Source organism: Cervus canadensis, chromosome 8 (assembly GCF_019320065.1).
Source record: "Cervus canadensis isolate Bull #8, Minnesota chromosome 8, ASM1932006v1, whole genome shotgun sequence".
Lineage (NCBI taxonomy): Eukaryota > Metazoa > Chordata > Mammalia > Artiodactyla > Cervidae > Cervus > Cervus canadensis.
In genome coordinates this window covers 7,770,937-7,798,395 of record NC_057393.1, presented here as the reverse complement: position 1 = coordinate 7,798,395, position 27,459 = coordinate 7,770,937, and the positions used below count along the sequence as shown (strand labels likewise).

The 27,459-nt window shown below is 61.3% G+C and overlaps 2 protein-coding genes across 2 annotated transcripts in view; one reads left to right on the top strand and one right to left on the bottom strand.

Annotated features, from left to right (window-relative positions):
- The window catches only part of LOC122445940 (phospholysine phosphohistidine inorganic pyrophosphate phosphatase), a 120,157-nt gene extending 99,779 nt beyond the window's left edge, over positions 1-20,378 (top strand). Inside the window, exon 7 of the mRNA XM_043475510.1 lies at positions 19,566-20,378. Coding sequence (XP_043331445.1) covers positions 19,566-19,662 — 97 coding nt within the window. The 3' untranslated portion in view covers positions 19,663-20,378. The remainder of the gene's footprint in view (positions 1-19,565) is intronic.
- A 2,960-nt stretch (positions 20,379-23,338) lies between these two features.
- Positions 23,339-27,459, bottom strand: part of FAM53B (family with sequence similarity 53 member B) — a 112,732-nt gene continuing 108,611 nt past the window's right edge. The window contains exon 5 of the mRNA XM_043475160.1: positions 23,339-27,356. Coding sequence (XP_043331095.1) covers positions 27,042-27,356 — 315 coding nt within the window. The 3' untranslated portion in view covers positions 23,339-27,041. The remainder of the gene's footprint in view (positions 27,357-27,459) is intronic.

Below are 27,459 nucleotides of genomic sequence, written 5' to 3'. Positions count from 1 at the left end.
CCATAAATCAAGGCTTTCCCCAACAGCACAGCTAATGAGGGCTCTGAAATGATCCCAGGGCGCCCCTTCTGCAGAACCGTCGGAGAGAAACCGGGGCCACGCCTGCAAGGACCCAAGGCTTCTCCCGAACCTCGTGTAGACCTGTGCCAAACCTCCTTCCCGCGTGCCATGGGGTTTCCATACCGCTGCCGGGTGGTGTGCCCAGGAATTCTGTGCAGACATCACCGGGGCCGCTCCGTGCACGCGGGCACACAGGGAGGAGGGCTGTGTGGCCAGCACCTTCTCCTGAGAAAGGTGGCCCAGAGTCTAGAGACAGCGCCTCCTTGGTGGCGGCCACACTTGCTCAGAGCACACTTCTCAGGTCCTAATTTTTTTTTTTTTTTTTCTGTTCCAAAAGCTGCCAGATGCTGGGTCCACCATTCTGGCTTCTCAGCTGCCTCCAAAGACAGAGGCCAATCAACAAAAATTAAAATTCAGCTTCAAAACTGGGACATGGGCTCAGCCACAGAGTCACCATTCCACGGGCCTGGGTGGGTTGGCAGACGAGAGAAGGTGTAGGCAGTGGCCACACAGGCTCTGCACGACCCCTTTGTCCCAGGTCGGAGGAGCTGGACGGCTAAAGCACGTGAGAGGCCCTCCAGGGGAGGCCACAGTGCTGGGGGACTCACCCCGTGAACTTTAGTCGCCAGTTAGGGATTGGCCCCCGGAATTTTCATCCACTGGGACTTCCTTCCTGTGTTAATAGCACAGAACCATGCCTTTTCCTGTCCATCTGGACAGACCGTTGACGCTCCCGCATCTGTGGGGTCAGCTCTATGGGGTTCCCCGCTGGGCAGCCTTGGTCCGCGGCTGCAGAACTGAGGTCAGTCTCTCTGTTCAGACCCAGGGGTCCCTGGTGCCGCAGCCCCTCTAATCTGCAGGCCCCCCGCGTGCACGGCCTCTCCAGCCCCTGGGCCCAGCTTGGAATAAGTTCATTATTCCCAGCCCCGACGCGCCGTGCTGGGCCGCCAGTTTCTCCAGGTTGGCGGTGCTCGGAAGCTGGCCACTGCCAAGTCCAGTTGTTTGACTTAATGTTTCAAAGCCAAGTCCTTTCAAGAAAGCTCTCTCCGTCCCAGCCCTCCTCCCTTAGAAAAATAGATGTGCAGTTGACTGGCTTTGCAAGTTGTTAAGCTTCATCCTTTCCAAAGAATAGCACCAACAGCTCATTTGTTCATGTGCTTCCCCTTCTCTCCGTCTTCCTCCATCCCAATGTCCCTCTCCTTCCAAATGCACATGAAATGGAGCCGGCAGAGTATGGACCCCGAGCGTTTCGGGGATGGGCGCTACAGATCAAGCGCTGGCTGTGGGCTGTGCAAAGGAAAGAGCCCCGGGCCGCCAGGGAACGGAGGTGCCCATGGGTGGCCAGGGCCTAATTAATAACCCATCTGCATATTTATACACCCACTGCTTCCCCTCAGCGGGAGGGGCGGCGCCATGCAGGCATGAAGGACACACACAGGCAGGGGGGTGTCTTTCTTGTGCTCTGAAGGCGCCATCAGAGCCAAGGGAACTTTTCCTGGCCCAGAATCCTGAGTCAAGTTGTGATGTGGACTTTGGCAACGGCGAGCACATCCAGGCCTTCCCTGAGACAGCTACTCTGTGCTTGGGGTCAGTGGCTCCCTCCCTCTCGCCACCGTGCTGGGAGCTGTAGGAGGACGGGGTGGCATCCGTCTCCTCTGCGCAGGGCTCCCCCACGTCTGCACGGGGTGGGGTCTGTCCCCTGAGAGGCACCCGTGACTCGCCTGGAAAGGGGGACAGTGTGGTCCGCGGCCACTTACCTGCTGCAGGGCTGAGGGGCTCACAGCCCCTTTCTTGTCTGTGGAACAGAGGCCGGGTCATAAGCCTGCACTCCTCAAGGGGCAGGATGGGCTTGTGGTGTTGGCTCTCCCCTGTCGGGGCCACGAAAGCGCCCTGGTATTTAGCACTGTCACCCACCTGGGCTTCCCCGGTGACTCAGCGGTAAAGAACCTGCCTGCAATGCAGGAGCCGCAGGAGATGCGGGTTCAATCCCCGGGTCAGGAAGATCCCCTGGGGGAAGGCACGGCAACCCTCTCCAGTATTCTTGCCTGGAGAATCCCATGGACAGAGGAGCCTGGTGGGCTACAGTCCATGGGATCGCAGAGTCGGACAGGACTGAAACGACTGAGCTCATTGCCTGCCTCTTTCCAGAAAATGGGATTCCTGTCCCGGATAGAAAAGATCCTGTCTGGACTTCCCTGGTGGTCCAGTGGTTAAGAATTCATCTGCCAATGCAGGGAACATAGGTTCAGTCCTTGGTCCAGGAAGATCCCACATGCTGTGGAGCAGCTAAGCCCGAGCACCGCCAACTATTGAGCCCTCGCGCCCTAGAGCTGGTGCTCCACAATAAGAGAAGCCACCGCAATGAGAAGCCCACACACCCCATCAAAGAATAGCCCCCACACGCTGCAACTAGAGAAAGCCCGTGTGCAGCCACAAAGACCCAGTGCAGCCAAAAATACATAATAAAAATGAATGAAAACTTTTTTTTTTTTTAAAGAAAAGATCTGGGCTTTCCTAAAGCCCAAATTCACTGCTCTTTCATGATGTTTCCACCTGACCTGGGCGTGAGGCATTCCTGTCTCCACGCTGTCTGTGCGGGGAACACAGAAGCCCCTCAGAGAGGGTGTGGAGCTTGCAGAAACAGTCAAAGCGGCGTCGAGGTAGGTGTTGTGTTCAGCACTCTTCCGGGGCCCTGGGCTTGTGAGTAAAGGAGAGGTGGGGCAGGAAGGATGGCCTACCTGTCAGCAGGCATCCTGTTAGCGTCCTGGCGGGCGAGTGTCCATGTGGGGCATCGGCTTACTGGGAGAAAAGCCTGGGGGGGGTGGGGGTGGTCCATGCAGAATTGTGGGAGGAGGTGAATTTGGCCACCACGGTTGGTAAGGGCCATTTAGGCCATCGCAGCACCAGAAGGATGGAGGTTCCTGATTGCTGAGCAAAGCTGGGGTGGGGGGGTCTCATTCACAGGCCCAGGGCCTGCGGTGCAGGGTGGAGTCCATCCCAGCTACAGTGGGAAACAGCAGGAGGCAAGGCTCCTGAGGACCAGCTGCCTGATTGTCACCGTGCTACCCCGGGGACCTCCAGGAAGCAGAGGCGGAGCAGGTCGGGTCTAGGACAGAGTCTGGCGTGGAGATGGAAGCCCCGGTGTGAAACAGACCTGCCCCAGCCTCAGCCAGTGGCTGGCATTGTACTGCCGCCCTCGGTTTACAGGGGTGGAGCCTGAGCCAGCGTCTGTGGCAGGCGGCTCTTTCTTCCTGCTGGGCAGGTGGTCTGTGTGTGGCAGCAAGGACCACTGTGAGTGGTCCTCACTGCCCATTGACTTATCGGGGGATCAGACCAGCCAGCCTCTGCGCCTGCCCCAGGCCAGCAACGGGTCCTCTCTGGGGGTGGGGAGAAGGCTGGGGTTCAAGCATTAGCATCTATAGTTGACCTTGTCAAAGACCTGGCTCTTTGTTTCAGTGATTTTTCCCTATTGTTTTTCTGTGTTCAATCTCATTGTTTTCTGCTCTGATCTTTATTATTTCCTCACTCCGCTTGCCTTGGGTTTCTCTTGCTCTTCTTAAGGTGGAAGCTTAGATGGTGGATTTGAGGACTTTCCTCCCATGTAAGGATTCTAGAGCTAGAGATTTGCCTCTGGGTCCTGATTTAGCTGCACCCCGAAGCTCGGGTACCACCCATGATCGTCACTGTTCTAAAGTGCCCCAGGTGATTCTGATAAGCAGCTGGATCTGAGAACCTGCGTTCTTATCTCCTGTCCGAAGTCGATGTCGGGCCTCTAGAAAGGGGGCTGACAGTACCCTCAGGTTCTGAGGAAGAAGTCAGGCTTTTCCTGTTGAAGAATCTTGTTTTGGGACAAGGTAAGACCCCCTTCTTCCACCTGGTCACACAGTCAGTCCAGTCGTTCAGTCACTCAGTCATGTCCGACTCTTTGCAACTTCATGGACTGCAGCACGCCAGGCCTCCCTGTCCATCACCAACTCCCGGAGTCCACCCAAACCCATGTCCATCGAGTCGGTGATGCCATCCAACCATCTCATCCTCTGTCGTTCCCTTCTCCTCCTGCCCCTCAATCTTTCCCAGCATCAGGATCTTTTCCAATGAGTCAGCTCTCTGCATCAGGTGGCCAAAGTATTGGAGTTTCAGCTTCAACATCAGTCCTACCAATGAACATTCAGGACTGATTTCCTTTAGGATGGACTGATTGGGTCTCCTTGCAGTCCAAGGGACTCTTAAGTCTTCTCCAACACCACAGTTCAAAAGCATCAGTTCCTCGGTGCTCAGCTTTCTTTATAGTCCAACTCTCACATCCATACATGACTACTGAGAAAACCATAGCCTTGACTAGATGGACCTTTGTTGGCAAAGTAATGTCTCTGCTTTTTAATATGCTGTCTAGGTTGGTCATAACTTGGTCACACAGTGGACAAGTTAATTCTTAAGTTTGTATGACAGTAAACAAGGAGGAGACGTGGGGTAGGGGAGAAGGAGGGGGAGGGGCTCTGTGAGATGTTAAATATAGTGTAGCGCCTCCATCCCTGGGACTGCATAGGACACACCTGGGCCGAGGGACGGGTGAGGGATGGTGTTCCTGTGGTACCCGGCCTGGGCCAGAGAGCGTTACCCAGGAAGGAGCAGCATGGCAGATGGCACCCGGGACCCTGCCTTCCATGCAATCTTAGTCCCACATGGCACCCAGGGGAAGTGGGTGCTCTTACCTTCCTTCCCCTCGCCACCGGGCCGGCCTGCCCGCGATCTGATCCCAGCATATCTGAGCCCTTCACACCGAAGCCCAAGGTTCCAGTCCCCAAGGCCACTGGAGGGGGAGCCAAGGCTGAGAGGGCTAAGGGAGAAGACAGGTCACTGGGGCTTCGCCAAACTTGGGGAGCACCACAGCCCCTGAATCCTGAGCCTAAACCGCTGTCCTTGGCCAGGTCCCCCCCACCATCCTTAATGGAGACAGCACCCCCTTGAAGATCCCTGAGTCAATATTCTGGAGGACTGCACCATCCCTGCCCACAGCCAGGTGAGAGCTGCTCCCAGGCCAAGTGAGTGAGTGCAAGTCACTCAGTCGTGTCCGACTTTTTGCAACCCCATGGACTATACAGTCCATGGAATTCTCCATGCCAGAATACTGGAGTGGGTAGCCTTTCCCTTCTCCAGAGGATCTTCCCAACCCAGGGATCAAACCCAGGTCTCCGCCTTTGCATTGCAGGCGGATTCTTTATCAGCTGAGCCACTAGGGAAGCTCCCAGGCCAAAGGGCTGTCTTATTTGGGCTGGTTTATGGCTTCCCAGTAAATCCTGGGGCAGGACCAGGGTCTGAGGGACATCAGAGCAGTGTTGAGTGAGTGTTCTGGAGGAGCCCCTCGCCCTCTGGGGCTGGAGATGAATCTGAAGAAAACAGGGTTCCGTCTAGGAATCGTCCAGGGCTCGGCGGCCCGCCAGGAGCCGGGGCAGCTTGGACGGGATCCCTGCCTGCACAATCGGCCCAGTGTGGGGCATGCCACCCCCGGCAGGCTGGCGTCCCCGAGGGCCAGAATGAATGGCCCCCCTCACTGGGCGGCTTCGCCCGTTTACGAGGTGCTGTCTGGACTGTGATGAATAAGTGGCATCTGTCAGCTTTTTCGGGGAACCCGGCCGGGGTGGAAGGTGCTAAATCAACATGGGCAAGGGGCGCCCGGCTCCCCACTGGTTCACTCCTGGCCTGTGCCAGCCCAAGCCTCAGTTTCCCCATCAGTGCCCACTCCCTGATGCCCGGCCCCTGCCCTGTAAGTGTAGGCACGTGAGAGTCTTGGCAGGAAGGGAGCCCAGGACCCCCGTCTGCCTGGGACTAGGGGTGTGGGGGGAGCTGGCGCAGCTCTCTGGAAGGGCAGCCCATCCCATCTCGGTGCAGTTTTCCTCACCTGAGAAATGAAGGGGCTGTACCCTAAAGTCCTTCCAGCTCCTAGGCTCGGGGTGGGTTCACCATGTTTCGGGCTTGTTCCATCCGCTGGGTACAGGAAGACACCAGCGTTGGAGGCAGATTCTGAGTCCCGGCCCCACCAGTGCTGGCCACGTGGCCTGAAGCAAACCCCTTATTCTCCCGTGTCCCCGTCTCCAGGGCGTGAGATGTGACGTCTTCGCTAGCTGGACCTCAAGGAGGTGCCACCGTGAGTGTGCTGGGCAGACCCCGAGAGCTCCCTCTCCCCAGGGCAGTGGGTTCAGGCCTCTCTGACACTGTGGGCAGGTGGGCAGAGGCTCTGGGGTAAGGCCAGCCCCAAGTGGTCTCCAGGTGGCATCTGTTGGCTGTTGCAGGTACCTCCGGCCCCAAGGTTACCTCAGCCCGCCTGGAGGTCCTCTGCAGTCAATGGATATGAGCTACAGAGCTGGTGGCATTTGCCACGCCTGGCCCTGGCCCCAAGATCAGGGCTGGCCGGGACTGTCCTCCCACGGCGGGTGAGCCCCTGGACCTAGGCGAGTCTCTGCATCTCTTATTATATCTGGCTAGTCTGGAGCATAACCTTGACTATCCAGCCTCCTTAATACCACTGGTGAAGCGGTGGCAAGACCAAACTAGAACATTTGCTTTTTTATTATGAGCTTTATTAAGACAGCTTACTGTAGGCTCCAAGGGAACTGGGAGGAATGGTCCCAGCCATCATCCCACCATGCTCAGACAGCTGTTTATCGCCTCTGGGTTCCCGCCAGCCCCCTCGGTAGCTGTGGTCACGTGCATACGTCCCTCTCCCCTCCCCTGACCGTTGTCCGCAGCAGCATCTTATTTTATGGAGCAGATCAACCATACTAGACTTAAGTACTCCCCCACCCCCTGCAGTTTGACTGGTTTGGACTGGTTCCTCTCGTACCTGTAGCTTTTGTCCTTCGATTCAGCTCACTTTTTCTGAAAACCGTCCACATGCCAGACTCTGTATGAGGTCCCTTGGGGATGAAGTTCTTAGGGAAGGTTTCCAGGAGCGGGACTGAAGCCCTCAATCCTTTTTTTGGATCTTAACATCTTCAGCCACGTTACCTCCAACAGAGGGCTGTCAGCTTGCGTCCCCGGGGAGGAGGACGGCCAAGTAGAGTTCCATGTGCCCCAGGAAGGATGTGTTGGAACAAATGGAGAGACCGCACGCCCACCACATGCAGGGGGATAGGGGGACGGGGGGCTGTCCCAGAGACAGGGCTGCCGTCCATGAGCACCCCCCAACTGCCCCCACGGGGGACAGTCCTCGTGAACAGGCGCATCCGTCTCAGCAAGCAGCCCCTGGAAGCGTTTTGTGACAACCGCCTGGGACAATTTGTCCCTTTCAGTACCTCCCAGCGTCTGTCTGTGGTGGCCGTCACTCCGCCTTGTCACCCTGAGCCCATGCTGACTTCCACTGCCCAGCACGCCATGTCTTGTCCGACCCTGGTAGATGTGAACCGTCGCCCAGGACCCCTGTGCAAAGTGCTCCCTCCAGGAGCACACAGGAGTGCTCCCCACTGTGGCCCCTGCCAGCCTCGGGATCGGGAGGGTCTCCTTCCCCCTACTTTTCACAGGAGCAGCCCACAGTCCAAGTTCAGGGGCGGGGGGAGACCAGGCCAAGGCGCGGGCGGGCAGCTGACCCCGGGAGCATTTCCTGAGCGAGCTGGAGGCAGGTCCTCCTTCCGCCCCGTTCGTGCTGGAGGCTCCTGATTGTGGTGAGAAGGTGACGGGCGATTGACTCGGGGCCCTCAGAGCCAGCATTCCGTGTTTCATTTACCATCTCATTTAATGAGGCTGGCTGTCACCTCACGATGGAGCGAGTCCTCTGCGTGTGAGGCCTCGGGGTCCCCCTTTGCCAGCTTGGAGGGACATCCCATGCACGCAGGGATCCCAGGTGGGCTGAGTGAATGGGGAGGGCACACAGCAGGCTGCCCAGAGAGGGAGTGACTGCCACCCCACCCTGCAGGCGCCCTGCGAGACCCATAATGTGCGTGATTGGCACTAAGCAGGAAAATCCATACGTGGGGCTCAGTAATAAAGCGAAAAGTGACAGTGAAGTCACTCAGTCCTGTCCGACTCTTTGCAACCCCATGGACTGCAACCCACCAGGCTTCTCCATCCATGGGATTTTCCAGGCAAGAACACTGGAGTGGGTTGCCATTGCCTTCTCCAGGGGATCTTCCTGACCCAGGGATCGAACCCAGGTCTCCCGTACTGCAGGCAAACGCTCTACGGTCTGAGCCACCGGGGAAGCCCCGTGAATAACCACAGGCTCTAAAGCATCACTTGGCTCCTGGGACCGTCCCCAGCTGCCTGTCCTGCACCATCCTGCTCACCCCCACCCCCCACCTCGTCTGTCCCAGGTCAGCATCTGCCTCGGCACCTGTCAGCCCCTGAGGTGGGACGTCCACCACCATATGGGAGAAAGGAGCTGGAGAGCCAGGAGGGTCAGCTGAAGCCCCCAGGTTTTATGCGTGGAGAATCCAGCGTCCAAAGAGAAGGGACTTCTCTGAACTCGGGGTGTCTGGGCGGGAACTCGGGAGCAAGTGGGACTAGTTTGGGAAACCCTTGGCTGAACAAGCCACAACCCACGGAGCAGGACATTAGGAAGTCAGGGGACCAGGTCGAGCCAGTCTTGGAGCTGTGCAACAGCCACTTGGAGGGAGGTGGCCAGAGGTCGGCTCATCAGGGAAGAAGGCCTTCTGAGCTCCGGCAGACCCCCGCCTCCCCGCCCACTCCTGGGTTCCTGCTGTGCTTGAGGCCACACGAGCCCCCACGTGGGCAGGGCCAAGACCCTCCTGGTCGCTGCCGCTGGAACGGTTGTCTCTCATCAACAGTCATCTGCTTCTCTGTAAACTCGATTTCCCTCTTTGCCTTGGCTGCCTGGGAACTCAAGGGTACATTTTTAAAATATTACTTATTTATACGGCCGCACCGGGTCCTAGTTGGTGGCACACGTGATCGTGAGCGTGGCATGTGAACTCTTAGTTGCAGCATGTGGGATCTGGTTCTCTGACCAGGGATTGAACCTGGGCCCCCTGCATTGGGAGCGTGGCGTCTTAGCCTCTGGACCACCTGGGAAGTTCCTACATTTTTTGGTTCAAACTTGGTTTCTGGCGCTGTCCTAAACGTCACTGTGTGTCTTTCTAGTTTGCCTGGGACAATTAAAAAAAAAAAACCAACCCTTTATTTCATACATGTTGTCCTGTGTTTCGGGAGCCTGGTCTTTCTCACTGGTGTGTGTTGTTTCACTGTATGATTGGCCCACAGTTCTTCATTCTGCGATTGAGGGACACTTGGGTTGTTTCTTGCTCGGGGTCGCTCTGCACGGGGCCGATGGAATGTTCGTGTCCACGTCTCTTGGTGGACGTGGGCTCATTTCCCTCAGGCACACACCCACGGTGGAATTCGTGTGTTTAGCGTTAGGAGATGCTGTGTCTGCCAAGCGTTTTCTGGATGCCGCACCCGTTCATACGTCCCTTGCTGGTGAGAAGCGCCCCCTGCTCGTGTCCTGCCAACCCTCCCTGCTGTCCCTCTGGCCATTCTGGTGGGCGTGCAGGGTGTCCTGCCCTGAATTCACCTAACCCTGCTGGCTTTGATGCTCGTGAGCACCTCGAGCTGCCTTTGGCCGCTGGGCCTCCTGGTTTCTGAGGTTCCAGTTTTAACCCTTTGAAGTGGCACGCACGCAACAAAGTAGGTAAAGTCTCCCATGTGAGCCCCCGGAGCGGGGACGCGCATGGAGCTGATGAGACTTCACGCTCTACGGAGTGAGCGCTCTGCACGCTGGTCCCCAGGCAGCACCCGGGAGGCTCAGCCCGGCTGATCGCCTGCAAAGACTTCCCTCCTGAGCTAACGGACGGGACAGGGCTTCCAAGTTCAAGCCCTGCTCCTGCATGGGCTCTGGGCAAGTTCCTCCTCACCCATCCCAAGTCTCGACATCCTCACCTCTCAAGGGGAGTGGGGTATGGGCGCTGTCCATCAAGGACCACCTTGTGGGAACCAGAGCCAAGGGCCAGCTGTGCTCGCCGTGAGTCTCGCTGGCCCGGTCTAGCCTCCAGAGGAGGGGACAGGCGGCGTGTGTCGGGGGGAGGCAGGGAGTAAGTACCCCTGTGTGTGCCCCTGGGGCACAGAGTGACCTCTCGGGAGATTCGGCCGTCGGAGAGCCCATCGAAGGGGCTGGGCCAGCTGGCTTTAATCTGAACACACACCAGGTGTTGCCCATGTTTTTATCAAAACCCTCTGAACAGCTGTCAGGGTCTCCTCTGCCGAACGGGTCTCCTCTGCCCACCACCTGCTAGCCCAGCCCCGTGGCTCCTGGTGGGGCTTGGACAGTGCTTCCGGCAGGTTGGGAAGGAAGGCAGAGGGCCCTCCCAGCACCGCTGTGTGACCTCAGGCAGGCCACTTACCCTCTCTGAGCCTCCACTGTGTCAGCTGTGAGGTAGGGGCGGCAGTGCCTGCCTCCCGGGCTGCTGCACTGTACGTTCCCACGCGAGGGCCCCGGGGAGAGGGCCTCAGTGACTGTCACTATTACGAACAATATTATGAACCGAGCATCCCGTCAGCTTGGAGACGTGGGCCCCGAGGGCAGGGCTTCCAGGCACTGGCTGGTTCAGCCTCCCCCAGGGGCTCCCCCTTCCTTCCCCGAGGAGTCCTAGGGTCCCCGGGCACAGTCACCCAGCGTCTCTGCAAGCTTGGCCTCGGCCCTGCTGAGCAGGAGTGCGGCGCTTGTCCCCTGCGGCCAGGCCGTGCCTTGGGGAAGCCCCCCACCTCGAGATCCGTGGTCCTTGGGACCTTCTCCGCAGGTGGCACCTGCTCTCCAGACACTGAGCCCAACGTGAGCATCTCGCGCCCACCTTATGGGCTCTGCCCCTCCCCTCGGGTCAGAGCAGCCCGTGAGGGCTCTTCACCCAGCCCTGTCCAGCGCGTGCTGGCCAGCCACCCACCCAGACCACGCGTGTGCTGTGCCCGCCCTCCACGCGTCTTCCGCCTGCCTCTCCCCCACGGCCCTGGGAGGGGGTCTTTCCTCAAGGCCACACAGCAGTCCGGGCCAGCCCAAAAGCCCGGGTCAGGCACCCTCTGCCCAGCCCAGCAGGCACCCCCCCGCGCTCCCCTGCCCTGGCCGAGGTGTGGTTGTGAATTAGGGGCCTCTAGGGCCAGACCTGACATGTCTTCTGGGAACAGAAAAGGGGAAAGGAGAGAGAAACCACCCTCTCTGTTTGACAACGTGTGGGAGTCACAGGGGGTGTGTGTGATGGCTAACCACTCAGGCCTAACTTGGGGTGCCCTGGGGGTTCCCCCGTGTGCCAAGGAGCTCTGCCTGCTCAGCTGACAGAGCCACCCACTTTGGGGTGCTCTTCCCATGACTCTCAAAGGTCCCAACTGGGTTCCCTGTGTCTCTGAGGCTGTGTGGGTTCATTCTTTCATCCAGGGGGTAGGATGGGTCCTGGAGACCATGGTGGCGGGTGGGGGGGGTTCTTTCTGAGTCAGGCCTTACAAAGAGGAGGAGGTGTGAGAGGGTGTTCTAGGCAGTGACATGGACAGTTGGGGAACGTGAGCGTATGGACACCCGAGATGGGGGTTTACGGGGGGTGGCTGGTGGGCTCTGGGGTGGCCTGGTGGGCCACGTGAAGGAGACTGGATTTAGACTTGCTGGGAGGGGGGAAGCACAGGGCGATGGCGCCTGCCCGACGCCTCGGACCCCTCGTGGGTGCAGCGCCCAGCTTCTGTGAGCCTCTGCGTCCGACACGCATGCCTGCAGTGTGGGCACTCTCGGGTGTTGGAGCCTGCTGAGCGTGAAGGCGCAGAGCCCCGCAGGTCTGGGTGGGCGCAGGGGGCTTGCCTCTTCGGGTTCAGTGACCCTGGCCACAATCAGTGTCGCGTTCATGGTGACGCGTTCATGCTTCTGAGAGCCTGGGTTTGCGGGCGAGGGTTTCATTCTGGTGAGCAGTTCTCCAGAAAGGAGCTCTCTCCTTTGGCTTGATGCTAGGGGCTGGGCAGTGGGCCTCCCCATCAGGGTGAGGATCCAGACTGCGTGTGCCCCACGGGAGGGGCAGGACAGTGAGGCCAGGTGGGGCTTCTGGGCCCAGAGCCTCAGACACCTGCCTTCCTGCCCCATGGCCTTGGGGACGGACTAGCCCCCACGCCCAGGTTTCTAGGCAGCTCAGGCTCCGGTGAGGACACGCAGCTCCCGATGGTCAGAAGGAAGGAGGCCCCTTGCTCGTCTGCTCGGCAGTTGGCTGATTGTTCCTGTCTCTGCCAGCTCCCAGCAGACAGCCACCACGGGGATGCCTCTGACCTCAGGGAGTTCGTGATTTGGAGGGAGCGTCACCCAGGCAACCAGACAAGTGCAGCAGAGTGACCAGTGCTCCAGTGGGGTCAACACAGGTTGACCACAGAGCGCCGAAGGGGCACCTAACTGAGGCGAGGGCCAGGGGCAAGGCTTCAGGGAAGGCTTCCTGGAGGAGGTGGCTTATTCCCTGAGAAATGAGTCCCGGAAAGCCAATGATGTCCTGGGGCAGGGCCGCAAATTCAGAGACCCGCAGGGGCAGGCAGGAAATGTGGTGGAGGGGACTGGGCCTGGTCTAAGAATGGGGATACGGTAGAGAACGGTGGGGAGTGTGGTAAAGTAGAAGCCGCTCGCCCCATTCAAGGGAGTGGCTGCCCCACGGTATCCGCTGGCTTTTGCCTATGGAATCCTCAGCCCGGTGTTACTGAATCTTTCAGATTTTCAAACAAAGTCAAATTTCCAGCTCCTGTTCTCGAAAAACTCTTATGTGGGCCCCACCCAGACACATCCAGCGGTTCCCTGGTTTGTGACCCTGGCCTCGCTGAGCATATGCATCGGGCAAAGGCCGAGGCAGGGGCTCCAGCCAGGGTTGGCGATTCAAGGGACCTCGTTCGTCAGCGTGAGGAAGTCTCTCGAGTCTGCGAATGGGCCGGCGGGCGGCCGTGTGGCACCAACCACTCCCGTCTGCACGCCCCAACTCGGCTCTCAGCACCCCAGGTGCCCGCAGCCGATGGGCAGGGAGAACCTCGCAGGAAATAGCTAGCGCATCGGGTCAGTTCTGGTTGACAAGGTGCCACCAGGCTGAAACACGCATAAACAGGCCCGTTTCCTTCCTGCGGGCAGAGGAGCCCCAGGGCGGATGCCAGGGTCCACGGCTCGGGCCCCCACTGCCCTCTGCCTGGTTCCTCCTGGGTGAAACACACCTGGCCTGGGTGCCGGGGCCCCCAGGGCCCAGATCAGGTGTTCCGGGGGTCTGCCTTGGAGGGGAGGGGGAGGGGGAGGTGCTCTGCAGCTCCAGGCTGGACCGTGCCTTTCTTTCCCTCTTTGGTATCTCACAAACACCTTGCTGTCCTCGGGGCGTTAGTCAAAGGTAGCAGACACATCCTGGGGCCCGCCTCCAGCCAGGGGCTGAGCCAGAGGCAGGGGTGTACCCCTGCCCACGGGGCTCTCGGCCTGGCCGGAAGTCAGCCAGCACATCAGTGATTCCCAGATGCACAGTCTGTCCCGTGTGTCAAGGGCAGGATCACTAGAGAGAGAGCCCGGGTTTAAATCCAGACGCACAGGATTGAGGTCCGAGTGCTGCCATTCACTGCCTGTGACTGTGGGCAGGCTCCCCCCCCATCACGGGTCTGTGTGGTCATCTCTAGAACAGGCCATCCCGGTGCCCACTGTGGGGCATCGTGCAGGGAACGTGGGAGACACTCCTCGAAGCCCGCCTGCAGCAGCCGCGGATCCAGTGCCCAGCTGTCCCCCGGGCCGTGTGGTGCAGTGTCTGTGGCTCACCCATCCCCCCAGCCCGGTGAGCTTTGCCTGCATCCCGGAACCTGCCTGCAGGTGGGGTGGGCCCTCGAGTCTGCGGCAGGTTCCTCTAAGGCCTCAGTTCACACACCGGGTCCAGCAAGTGCCTCTTCCTGGTGGGAGAGTCTCCTAGTCCTTCCCAGCTGGAGGATGGCTCGGCCATCCTGAGTGGGGTTCTGGGCACTGGGGCGCCACCTGCCTGAAGGAGACGGGGGGTCCGGGGAATGGCCGAGGCTGCAAGGTGCTAGACACAGATGTGACCCTCTCTTTCTCTGGAGGCACCCGTGCGCCTCCCCCGCCCCCGCCGTGGCCCACATGTGCACAGGCACAGAGGGTGCGTCTCCCAGCTGGTGGGCCCAGGACCCTCCCCCATCTTTAGATCCTCCTACCAGCAGAGGCTGCAGGGAGGGGGAGGGGAGGCAGCCGCCCTGCTGTGCCGCTGCCGCCTCCCCCGTGATGTCAGCTCCGGGCTCCACAGTCGGGTCCCCGAGGGGCCTGGCTCACCTGGGCACACCTCTTTTCTCATTTGCACAAAGCCTCCATGGGGAGGGGGTACCTGGGGGAAGCTTTCCCTCCCCACCCCTACCCCATTGCCCGTTACAGAGGAGCAGACAGCCAGACGGACGGGGGAGGCCCAGGCGCCTGCCAGGAAAGGGAGCCCCTGCGGCGTGCCCCCGCCCCGCTCCGACCCCGCAGCAGAGGTCTGACCTCAAGGGAGGCTCAGCCAGAAGTGTGTCCCCGTCCCCTTCCAGGCCAGGGAGCCCCGGGAGGTCCTCAGAGGGCCCGGCCTGAGGCCAGAGCTAGCTTCGGCCTGGGTTTTTATTTCAGTATTTTACCCACCATGTGATTTTAAGGTGTCCAGAGGGCCCCCCCTGCCCCGCCGTCTGCATGAGCGGGTTGGGTGATGAAGGGAGGGGCGGGAGGAGGGGCTCGGGGGTGCTCCAGGCTGCCCTGATCCACCGAGGCTGGGCCCAAACAGGTGAGACGGAGGGCGGGTAGTGGGGGGCGGAGGGTCTGTCTGGTGGGTGAGGCTCCGGGACGCAGGCCTGAGGCAGGTTTCCGAGTGAGGCCAGGGATCCACGCCTGGAGCCCACGACCAGTCCAGGCAGGACGACAGAGGGCTGGGGTCCTCATCTCCGAGGTGGCTTCCTTGCAAGCAGGGACTGGGGTCAGACTTCCCATGTGAAGCAGGGCTCGGCAGAGACCGGCTCCTGCCTAGGTGTCTCCGTCTGCAGCAGGACTAAACCAGAGGTTCCCGGAGGCACCTGGGGTAACAGCCTGGGTCTGAGCCCGCCCCACCCGCCCCACCCCATCCCACCTCTGAGATCTGTGGCCAGGAGCACCCTCCCGGGCCACCCCACCACGAGGTCACACCTGCCAGCAGCTGGCGCAGACAGGGGATCACTGGCTTGCCCCTCTGGATCCTAGCAAACTGCCGTCTGGACAGCGAGCGTCCTGGGCCAGCAGGTGGACTGTGGGAAGCCCCATCCATCTTTCGACCATGGCCGGTGATGGGAATCTCATCACCCTCAGAAGAGAGTGGACAAGGGCAGGTGGAAGCAGGTCCCGGCATCCATCCCCTGGCATCTGCAGCAGGCCACGTGCTGGCCTGTACCATCTCAGGAACAGGCACTCAGGCCCCTGGGTCTTGGACTCTGGCGGCTCAGCTGGAAAGACACCCTTAGCCCCGCCTCGTCACCTCCGGCCCACAAATCGAAGCCCTCTCTGCCCTTTTCTTCCAGCTTCGTCAGCACAGCCCCGAGTTGGCGTCAGCCTTGGCTGGGTCACTCGCCCTGGAGCCAGGGCCCAGTTCCCTGAATCCACGTGGCCGGCCGGCCCACCCCAGTGCCCGGCCCTTGGCCACCCAGGGTGCGGCCGGCGCTTCCAAAACCATCCGGAGGAGGACGCACACTGCGCCCCGTACGGGCAGCGCCGTGGCCTCTGGTCTCTGCCCGGCCCTGTCCTGGAGCAGACCCGGGCTGGGGCGGAGGGAGGGTGGGGGCGGGTGGCCCTGTGTCCTCGAGAATGTCGCAGGGAGGTCCCCTTGGTCAGTGGAGCAAGGGAGGAGGGGAGGGGAGCATGGCGACTTCTCCTTGCTGGGCTCCTCTGCTGGGCATCCAGCTGCCATTTTCGGTGGGCCGGTACAAAGATGGGCCCTGTGACGCTGTCCAGGCCGACACAGATTAGCCTTGTTCTTGGCCTCTGTCGTTGCCTCCTTCCCTCGCTCACGGGGCGTGAGGGGGCGGAATAATTTAACAGGCAGTGCCCCGCTGGGTGGGGGCCTTTGTTCATCTACTGGTCGGCAGACACGTCCTGGGTGCCTGTGTGGCCCGTGTGGGTGGTCACCGGGGCAGGAAGCCCGGTGCCTCCTTCTAGAAAGCCCAGGTCAGCTGGTGCTCGGCCAGCATGGTATGTATGGGAGTTGGGGGTGGGGGGCAAGTTCTGGGTGCTCAGAAAAGAGAGCAGCTTGCTACCAAGCATAGAGTTGGAGATGGGAGCAGGTGGGTGAGGCTTTGAAGGATGAGTAGGAGTTTGCGGGTAGAGCAGGACCCGGTGATCACGCCATCCCGGGACGTAGTGTGGACAGAGGTGCGGGGGAGCATGGACTGTCTGAAGAGGGGTGGGCCCTGGATGCTGGGTGACTGGCAGGACACCCCGTTAGGACAGACTTGTCTGCTCTGCTGAGGAGCTGGGCTGTGACGTGGGCAGTAGGGAGCCACAGCGGCGTTTACCCAGGGAGAGGTGGGAGCTGGCGAGGAGAGAAAGGATCTGCATGGGTCCCCAGGATCACACTCAACCAGAGACTCCTGGCCACCGCCCCCACACAGGAGCCCGGGAGGACAGAGGCACCCCCTCCCCTGAGCCACACAGCCACCCAGGGAACCGCCCCCTGCCTCCAACTTCAGAGAAGGACCTGAGGGCCACGCTCACGTGGATGGCAGGGGCCCGGATCTAGCCTAATGCCCCTTCTAGAAGCTTCCCTGATCCCCCATTCTGTACTGTGCTAAGTCGCTTCAGTCGTGTCCGGCTCTCTGAGACTCTACGGGCCGTAGCCCGCCAGGCTCCTCTGTCCGTGGGATCCTGCAGGCAAGAACACTGGAGCGGGTTGCCATGCCCTCCTCCAGGGGATATTCGTGACCCAGGGATCGAACCCGCGTCTCTTACGTCTCCTGCATTGGCAGGCAGATTACATATCCCCTCCTAAATTCCCTCAGACCCCACACCCTGTTCTTGCGTCCTCAGCCCTGGTCACGACTTTGAATGTGGGACTGGACCATGAGCCCTGGGAGGGCAGAGGGCAAAGGCTGAGCAGCCAAAGACAGCCTCCCCTCGAGGGCCCCCCGCGTGCAGGCGAGGTGCCAGGCGCTTCATTCTCGGTGACCGTGAGCGCCAGGCCACACGCCCACCTTACGGATGAGGAAACCGAGGCTTCGGGAAGTGAAGAGACACCGGTTGGGGACAGAGCAGGCAGCCCGCCCTCCATGGGCCTGGGGCGGCCCCCACTCAGGAGGAGGTTGTTGGTGGGAGGGTTGTTGCAGTCGTGACCCCCATGGGGGCCCCAGCCGAGCCTCGAGGTACAGAGGGGACCTCTCCTGCATCCCCATGGAGGGGAGGTGCTCAGGGAGACTGGTGTCTGCTCCCCCGTGTTTCTGAATTCTGCTTCTCTTTCTTAGGTTCCTCCCTCCATCTGTCTCTCTCTGCTCCCCACCCCGAGGGTCTCTCTGCCCCCTGCTGCCTCCCCCCTTCTTTCCTCTGTTTTCTCTCCCTCTCTGACTCAGTTTCTCTTTCCTCCCTCCTCGTCCTCTTTTCCTGGGTATGTGTGTCCCTTTGTCTGCCCGTCAGTCTCTTCTCCGCTCCTGTCTCAGTCCTCCCGCCTCCCCATCCTCCCACCTCCCAGTCCTCCTGCCTCCCCGTCCATCCGCCTCTCCCTTCCTCCTGCCTCCCAGTCCTTCTGCCTCCCAGTCCTCCCACCTCCTCGTCCTCCCACCTCCCAGTCCTCCCGCCTCTCCCCTTCCTCCCGCCTCCCAGTCCTCCCACCTAGCTGTGCCTGCCTCCTAGTCCTCCTACCTCCCAGTCCTCCCACCTCTCCCCTTCCTCCTGCCTCCCAGTCCTTCTGCCTCCCAATCCTCCCACCTCCCAGTCCTCCCGCCTCCCAGTCCTCCCGCCCAGCTGTGCCCACCTCCCAATCCTCCCACCTCCCAGTCCTCCCGCCTCCCAGTCCTCCCGCCCAGCTGTGCCCACCTCCCAATCCTCCCGCCTCCCTGTCCTCCCGCCTCTCCATCCTCCCACCTCCCTTCCTCCCACCTCTCCGTCCTCCCGCCTTCCCGTCCTCCCGCCTCCCCATCCTCCTGCCTCTCCCCTTCCTCCCACTTCCCCTCCTCCCGCCTCTCCGTCCTCCCGCCTCCCCCCGTCCTCCCCGGCATGTCCAGCCCTGTCCGAGCAGGGCCTGCTCAGAGGCCAGGGGTGTCTCTTTGCCCCTTTGTCCATCACCCTCTGCTTCTGTTCCCTCTGCCAAAGGGCACGTCTCTGCTGGGCTTCTTGGTTCAGCTTCTGTAGTGTGACCTCTTTGAGGCCCTGAGGGTCACAGGTCACCGGCTGGCATGGCCTGCGGTCTTCTCCAGACCAGTTCGGCCAGGCGTAGCAGCCTCAGGGTGGGCGGGCCCAGAGTGGGGGCCCCCCGAGAGCCAGCCGCAGCCCACGGCAGCGTCACGTAATTACGACATGAAAGTCCACGATTTACTCTGTGTGTTGGCAAACAGCGGCCAGCTGCTAATGCAATCCTTTCTTTTAATGGATTCTTGAATTCAAATGATATGTAATTAAGCATAATTAGCCGCGTACCCATCTCTGCTTGTACCGTATGCTGCGTGGGCCCGCCTAGGATCTCATTAAGAAGCATCTTCTTTCATGGGCCAATTTCTTGTTCCCCCTCGGGGTGGAGTTGGTTCAACTGGATAGTGAACCTGGCCTGGGGGCTGGCGAAGGTCCAAGGCGGGCAGTCCTGTGGCAGCTGCCCCGGTGAGGATCGGGGATGAGGACTCAGGGCAGGTGTTTGCCGAGAGAGGTTCTGCTCTGCTTTGAGGATGCCCTGCCCGCCCCCCATCGCGGTGGAGAGAAGGGTCAGGGATCTGACCTTGGGGGGGCGCACAAAGAGGGCACACAGGGTGTCAGCACCTGGGCGGGCATGGCCTGAAGACATCCCCCTCCCCCGACAGCCTCCTCATGGAGGGGGCTGGGCACCCCCTGGCGAGCCGGGCCTTGAGGCTGCCCTCTGCCGAGGGAAACCCGTAAGGGCGCTTCCGTGCAGGGCAGAGCTGCAGCCTCACGCACGTCGGCCAAGCATGAGGCCAGCCCAGGGGCCAGCAGGGCCGGGGACATCCCCGCGGGTCCTGCCTCCCTGCCACCCCCACCCTCCGGCCCCCCACTGTGATGCTGCCCCCCACGCACCCACTGAACTCACTGTCTTCCCTGTACCTTGCCACTCTGCTGCGGGGCTCTGAGCAATCTGCCCACAGGAGGGGCTCAGGGTCCAGGTGGAGGGAGACCTGGGTGCTTCTGAGTGGGGGTGGCTGGGACTGGGGCGTGGGGAGGATGGGGACTGCACCAGCCAAGGCCAGCCTGGCCTGATGGGACACGCAGAAGGGCCTGGAAGCCTCCCAAGGGCGAAGCCAGGCCTGTGCTGGATGCTGGGAAGGCAGTGGCCGCAGAGGGTCACCTCGGGGTTACTGACCGGCTCACCCACTGTCCTGCCCTCCAGGCCCAGCGACGAGCACCATCCGGAAGTCAAGGCTGATGGATACGTGGACAACCTCGCAGAGGCCGTGGACCTGCTGCTGCAGCACGCGGACAAGTGACGGGCCTTCTGGGAGGGCCCCGCCTCCTGCCACCCTGCCCCGTGCCCGGGCCACCCAGAGTGCTGCCCTCGGCCCTGGACGGGCAGGCGAGAGGGTGCCAGCCAGGCAGTTCTGGGCCCCTGAGCCACCAGCCCCTCTGTCTCCCTCTACCGACCCTCTTCTCCCCTCGCCCTCCCCAGACACATCTCCTAGCCTCCTGGGGGGAGGGTGATCCCCACTCATGGCCCGTCCCCTATCTGTCCCTCTGGAAGTCGAGAGGTGGGAAGACTTGTTGAATGCTCACACCCACCCTCTCCCCATTCACACCACGTCCTTTAAATGTGCTACCTGATTGGACTCAGGCGTTTGCCCACTGTCTTTTAGTGAACAGTACCTGAGCTTTAGGGAGGCGCCTGGAGGAAGCGGGGGTCTCCCGGGCACTGTCCTTGCAGGCAGAGTGGAGCCAGCCTCCCCAGTGGCTCCGGCCCCCACCTGGTGTCAGAGTGGGCACTCAGCGCTCCCCGCGCACCTCCCAAACTATGCAGCCCCCCTCCCCATCCCATCACCTCTGGAGCCACAACGGAGTGGCTCCCAGGGCCACTCTGCCGTCCTTCAGCGCGAGAACTGTAACCTCTGGATGCCAGGTTGTGGGTGGAAGGTACCTTCTGGAGCCTTAACTCTGTAGACTTGTCACCCCCAGGAAATTAATGGTGAAATAAACTCTGCCCTGACCTGCAGTGACTCAGGCTCTAACTGCTCGGGGCTGGGGGGACCATCCCTGACCCCACCCTGAACTTGAACCCCTATATGTCAGAGGGCCAGCGCCCCGAGACACCTTGCCTGCCTCAAGCCCTTCATTCAGCAGAGGGGGGACACTGAGGCCCCATGGGGACCAGGTGGACGGGGCAAGTGTGGGCCTCCGCTCAGGGTGGTGAGCTGCAGGCTTTCCAAATTCACCCACTGCCCAGGTTTCAGGTTGCAGAATCAGTCAGCAGGACGGATAACTTGACTGCTCTGTTTCTCCCCAAATCCATCCAGAAGCCACTGACAAATCTTGGGAGACTTTTCATAAAAGAACTCACGAATCCTCCAGAACAGGACTCCCATTAAACAAAGGCAGCTGATGATAAAATGCTCTGCCTGAATCCGAGTCCCCTGGCCTGTTAAATCAGGATTGGAAAGAAAGATGGTGCTGGGTCTTCTCATGGAGATGAGAGGCCACTGGTCAGGCTGGTGGTGTTGGCTTGTGAGGGAGGTGGGGCGTTTGGCTTATTAGCTGGGAAATATGCAGATGCTCTGCCCCTGGAGGGGGTCCCTAATTCCAGCTCTTTAGGCGATGACCTGGGGGCCGTAGGCAGGCACGAGGTGGCTGCGATTCACCGGGGCTCAGAGGGTGACTGTGAGGGAGCAGGCCCGCAGCCTCCCGTTTGGCTTGTTCGCTTTTTTCATCTTGCCCTTTTTCATGGGCCACCCTTGCCCACTGTCCTTGGCAGGGGCCTGCAGCCAGGGTAATGGGGCTCTGGAGAAAGGCGGCTGGTGGTTCCCGCTTTGCAAGCCGCTGCCCAGGAGTGGGACATAGAGGGTGTCAGAGGGATAGCAGCCGCAGACCCCTGCTTTGGGCAGAGAACATACCACCCCCCACCCCGAGCTGTGGGTTCAGCGAAGCGGACACTGTCACCTCCCCCTTTTACAGGTAAGGAAACTGAGGCAGATTCTTTACCAGCTGAGCCACCAGGGAAGTCCAAGACCCTGATGCTGGGAAAGATTGAGGGCAGGAGGAGAAGGGGACGACAGAGGATGAGATGGTTGGATGGCATCACCGACTCAATGGACGTGAGTTTGAGTAAACTCTGGGAGTTGGAGATGGACAGGGAGGCCTGGCAGCTGCAGTCCATGGGGTCGCAAAGAGTCAGACACGACTGAGTGAACTGAAGAGACGGTAAAGAATCTGCCTGCAATGCGGGAGACCCAAGTTCCATCCCTGGGTCAGGAAGATCCCCTGGAGTCAGAAATGGCAACCCACTCCAGTATTCTTGCCTGGAGAATACCATGGATAGAGGAGCCTGGAGGGCTACAGTCCATGGGGTCACAAACAGTCAGACACAACTGAGCAATTAACACATAAGATGATAAAAGCAACATGTGTCATTGTAGGAACATCAACAGAAAAGTTCAGACAGGAACCAGAGCCTCTCAGAGCCCGACCGCTGTTAACATTAGGGTGCTTTTCCTTCCACCCTGCTCCACGTGAAGATAAATGTTTCAACAGTTGGGATCGCACCGTACGTGGAGGGTGGTCCTGGGGTTTTTTTGGGTGTTGATTCCCTCACTTAAGCCCCAGGAGTGTTAGAAGCCCTGTCTGCACGGGAGGAGGTTGCTCAGAGGCAACCTACGTCCTGGTGGGCCATGGACGGTGCCCCTGTTGGCCGCGGGTGGCCCTCTGCGGGGCCAGACCCAACAACAGGGCATTTGAGCTGCATGCCCTAGAGCTTGTGCTCAAGGCGGCATCCCCCACCGCCCCCACCCCCGGGGAGGCTCCATGGGGGGTGCTGAGCTGGGATATGCTGCAACCAGACTCGAGCCCTGCCACGGACGTGGCCTAAGCTGGGCAGGTAAGGAGCTCTTAGGGCCATAGGTCTGTCTAGGGCCACTCTGGGGGAGCCTCCTCTGCCAGTCATGGGGAGCATGTGGCAGGGTCCCTGGGCCCCTGGCCTTGGGGCTACAGGCTGCCAGGGGAGGACATGGGGCTCCTCCCACCCCCAGCCTCAGCCTTGTCTCACCTGCTTTGTGAACTGCACGTTCATGGGCCTGTTTGAAAAAGGAAGAGCTGCTAAACAGAAAACAAGGAGAGTCTGAGTGGGATGCCTGGTGGCTCATTCCCAGGGTGGGGGGCGTTCTTAGGACCTAATAGATCTCTAGGCATAGCCTCTGCAGTCAGAGGACGTGGGCCAACCCTGGATTCTCAGAAATTACACAAGCCTCCGTAAGCCTGAACTCAAGGCTGCAAGCATCATGGTCTCCTGAGCTTGGTGAGCAAAGGGTCGGTGACTTGGGGGCCAGGCACAGGAGCCCACTCTGGGCTGAGCTGTGTGCACTGCTGACCCCCTGGCACAAGCAGCACAGATCTGAGCTGAGCATCCTCTGCGGGGCAGGGAGGGCCCGGCCTGCGTCGCCTCCCAGGGTACCCTCGTGGGCAGGGGGCCCTGCACCCAGCAGGACTTCCGGGCCAGGCCCCCTCTAGCGTCCGGGCCGCATGGCCTGGCCTGGGTGCTGCTGGGGGCTGAGCTGACATGCTCACGACGGCCCTGTGACAAGCAGGGGTCCCTCACTGCTCCTGACTTGGGGATTAAAGAGGGTAGGGGGGGTCCCTGGCTCCTGGCTGGAGTGAGGAGCAGGGGTCCGCCCAGAACACACACGTACTCTAATAACTGCCCCGGAGCGGGGTTGGGGGGTGGGGCCCAGGGTCGCAGCCATGGCCGTGGCCAGCCCTCCCGTCACAGTCACTCACAGCCTCCTGCACTGGAGGCTTTTGAGAGCATTGAGATGTCAGCTCTCCCCCACTTTACAGATCTGACCCTGGGGCTCGGAAGGGACAGAAAGGCCCCAGGCTCTGCCTGTGCCAGCCCAGAGCAGAGGCGCGACCCTCTGACCCGTCACCACCCCGCCAACAGAAAGCACAGAGCCGGCTCCCAACAGCTGGGTACTGAACCAGGAAGCTTTATTTACACAGTAAAAGTAACAAGCAGATTCCTGAGAGACTAGAGCGGCCCTAGTGCAAGACAGCCGTGGCCTGCGCGGAGGGCGGGCTGCGGTGGGTGGCGATGGGGGGCAGACCCAGCACCGTCCCCACACAGTGCGTCGCCCGGTCAGGGGCCAGGCCCGACGCGGCCCGTGTTCCGGCCGCCACGCTTCCTGAAGCTCCAGGGCGCCGATGGGTGCTGCTGGGAAAGCGCATGTGACCCTGGAGACGGCCAACCCGCGGGCACCTGCCCCTGGGACGTGGGCCCCTGGACGTGGGCCCCCACACTGGGACACAATTTCTTTGCCAAAGAGACTATGCTAGAAGGTCGGGCTATTCTAGCTAGGTATAAGATCTCTGCTGCGGTCTGGGTTTTTTTTTTTTTTTTTATTTTTATTAAATCTTTTTCTCTTCTTTTCTCTTTAAAGAGGCGCCAGTGGGAGGGGTCCGGCCACCCATGAGGCTGCAGCAAGTGGCGACACCATCGCCTACATGAAGGCGCTGGCCCTGGCCGGGTTGCTGCTCCCAGAGCTGGGGTGCGGGTACCACCAGACGCGGTCATCGTGCAGATGACCCGCCTCCAGGCCAGGGCGCAGGAGACTTGAGCCCGTGGCGGGGCGTCCGTCCAGCGCGTGGGCTGGAGGCTCGAGCAGCGCCAGCCGGAACGTGGGGAGACGCACAGGCCGCCCCCACCCCCCACCTTGCTCTGGGGCCCCCTGTGGACCATGGGTTCGTTTGCTTTCTAAGGTGGACTTTTCATTTTATTTTAAAATTTCTTTCGGCGTATACAAATTCACAAAACTTTTCCTGCTACAAAAATTTTGTTGAAAAGTAAGGCTTTCTGAGAGTGAAAATCCGCACGAGCTCTCCAGGGGCCTGGGAGCCGTGTCTGCCCGCGGGCTCTGCATGGCCCTGGCCTCCACTGCAAGTAAGGCAAGAGGGTTTGCGGTAATGTAAACGCTGAGGCTGCCGCTCCGACGCCCGGCCCGGCCCGGCCCCGACGGGCAGCGGCCCCTGTTAGTCCGGTGGCTTTAGCGGGGGTCGTCCCGACAGGAAGCCCCCCCACCCTGCAAATGCACGACCCTGCTCTTGTCCTTCCGGGCCCCCAGGGCAGGTGGACAGCCTGGCACAGCCCTCCCTCCTGGCTCTGAATTTCCTCGGTTCCCCCGTACAGGCAGGAGTTCATGGGCTGCACAAGGCAAGGTCCTGGCAGAAGTGAGGTTTGGGGCCGGGGAGGTGGCACCAGCCGGCCTGCTGCCCCTCCTAGGGACAGCCCCCCACCCCGCACCCCAGGATGGTCAGAAGGAGTCTCCCTTCAAGACCAGGAGTCCTGTTGCCAGGGGAGCAGAGCCCAGAGACTGGCCTCGGGCGGCACCTCCTATGGACAGATGGGAGTTGCTCTCTTCGATGGGAAGATGGACATGAAGCCACCCCACAGCTGACTCTTTCTCTGAGGGGTCACTGGTCATCCTCTCCCCTCCATGCTGCTGTTGTGGGCTTGGGCAGGGAGCTTCTGTAGGGGCAGTTTCGGCCAAGAGAGGCCTGAGAAGGCTGGGAAGGGCTAAACCCTGTTCTGGGCTGTGAGCCCTTCTGCCGTGTGGGTCCCAGGACCAGCCCACAGGGAGACGGGGTGAGTGGGGCCATGGCTCATCCTTCCCTGCCACCAGGCCTGAGAAGGGGTGGGGGGTGGCTGGCAGGGTCCGAGGGGGCCACATGTACTACAGCCCTGCAACACCCACCACCACATGCCTCCCCTCCTGGCCTGGAGGAAGGGCGTCCGGGGGAAGGACTGCTGTCCAGGTTACATGCCCGCTGTGGCCCCTCTTGGTGTGGGTCAGGTATCATGCCTCCCACCCAGGCTCCCTGAGGCCAGGAGGCTCAGCACGTCCTCTCCCGTCCACGCACCCGCTGCTGGACGCTTCGGGCTCCCCTGGATCAGCTCAAAGACGACGAGCCGCCTGGTCTGGCTCCCCAGGGGAGCTGTCCCTTTGGCGGGACCTGCTCAGTGCCCAGACACCCACAATGCTCTACAACCTGCGGCTTCTGACACCATCTCGGGGGAGGGGGGCGGGGGATGGAGTTGGGGTTTTCTGCAAGCATCTTAAACAGTTGATTTTTAAGAAGAGCCAACTCTAAATGAGAACTTGAGCCACCACACTTCGGATGTCCAGAAGTAAAGGTTAAACTCAAGTTTTCCCAAACCTGGTCTCTCTTCAGCGGAAAGAGAAAGAACCGCGTGCCCTCAGCCCCTGCAAGCCCTGAGGGTTCTGCCGTCAGCAGAAGGTGAGCGGGACCAAAGGGACCCCCGGAGTGCCTCTGTTGCGCAGCAGCGGACTGCAGGGGAAGGCGTGGATGGACTGAGCCTTGTGGGAAAAGGAGCCACTTTGCTCATAAGGTGACCCCACTGCTGCTGTCTGTGGAAGATGCCGAGCTGCTGAAAGCCGGATTCTGGGGGACCCGGAGCCTGCGGGGTGCGTCTGCAAAGTGGGGCTGGAGAGGAGCGGACCGGGAAGGAAGCCTCAAGGGGTCGGGGCTCCTCGTGGACCGGGGTGGGTTCTCTGCTGGGGCGCTGGGAGCCAAGGAGGGCGTGTGGGCACCCCACTCTGTGCTTGTGGTTGGGGCAGCAGCAGGGAGGCGACACCCCCCAAACCCCCCCCAACCAACGAGGCTGTGCTTGGCAGATGGCCAGGCTCAGAGCGGCCAGCAGGCACCCTCTGGCCCCGGAACGTGTGCAGGGCCTGGGTGTGCGCACCTGCACAGGACCCTTGTCCCTGAGGCCGCCCTCCTCTGGGGACGTCTCTCCACTCGCCGGAGTCCACTGAGCTCATTGCTCAGTGGCAGGGCAGTCGTGGACAGTGGCTGCCAGCTGCTGACCCTGCCAACTTCAGCCTCCCCCGGGAGCAGCCAAGAGCCCAGGGCTGGGACCTCCACGCCACGGGAGGGGCTCACGGCTCTGCCACCTCTGCCCCACTGGACGGGCCTCTAATGAGCAACCCCCACCGAGGTGTTCCCTGGACCCCAGGAGTCCACCCAGCAGGCAGGGCCCCATCGCCTGCACCAGGAATTAAGGCCGAACGGTTCTGGTGTTAACGACCGAGGAAGCCTCCCCCGCCTTCCCGAGCCTGAGCGGGAGACCTGGGAGAGAAGGCACGGAATACACACTCGAGGGGAGGAGGGCGCTGCAGGGCCGGCCCCAGCCCGAACCTGAGAGCGGGAGGGCGGGCGGGCCGGTGACGCCAGCACGCAGACCTCAGGCAGAAACCCCGGCCCTGCGCAGACGCCGAGAGACTGCCCAGCGGGCAAGGCTGGGGCGCCGTGCCCATCGATGTGCCACAAATGAAGGGGGTGCAAGAGACCGAGGCCGAGAAGCTTCCATCCTGGCCCCCGCGGTTCCGTGGGCTGCCATGCTGGTGAAAGGCTGAGATGCTGCACTGCGGGGCGGGGAGTGGGGGCAGCCCGGACCCCCGCAGGCAGGACAGCGTCTCGGGGAGGCGGTGGGCTGCTCCTGGGCCCTAACACCCGCCTCCCAGGAAGCTCGGATCAGGCCCGGGGGTGGGGCTCCCTGGAGGGCCCACCGCTGCACCTGGGGGTGGGCAGGAGGAGGCCCGTCGATTCGAACGCCCCTTCCCGCCCCCTGCCCCGGGCCAGGGCCCGCGGCCCCTCAGTTGTTCTCTATCTGCTCGATGTCCAGCTCGCCGTCCAGGGAACAGGGGCTGCTGCGGGCCCTGCGGTCCCGCCAGGCTGTGCCCGGCTCCTCGCAGCACGGTTCCTCCCGGCAGGCCAGCGGGTCGTCCAGGGAGGAGGGCAGAGGCTCGGGGACCGGGGTCCCGGCGGGCGTCCTGCCCCCTGCGCTGGGGGCCGAGAGCAGGGCGGCCCAGGGCCTGGTGGTGCCAATGTGCAGGGCGAAGGGGCTGTGGGCGCTCCGGTCCTCCGTCCCCGTGTTCAGGCAGCTGAGACTGCTGAAGGTCTGACAGTTCTGTGGGGGAGACAGACACAGGTCACTCGGGGTCGCAGTGCTGCGGAATCCAAGGACCGAATGCCCCACCCGGCCCAGCCGAGACCCCTGGGGGGCCACCTGG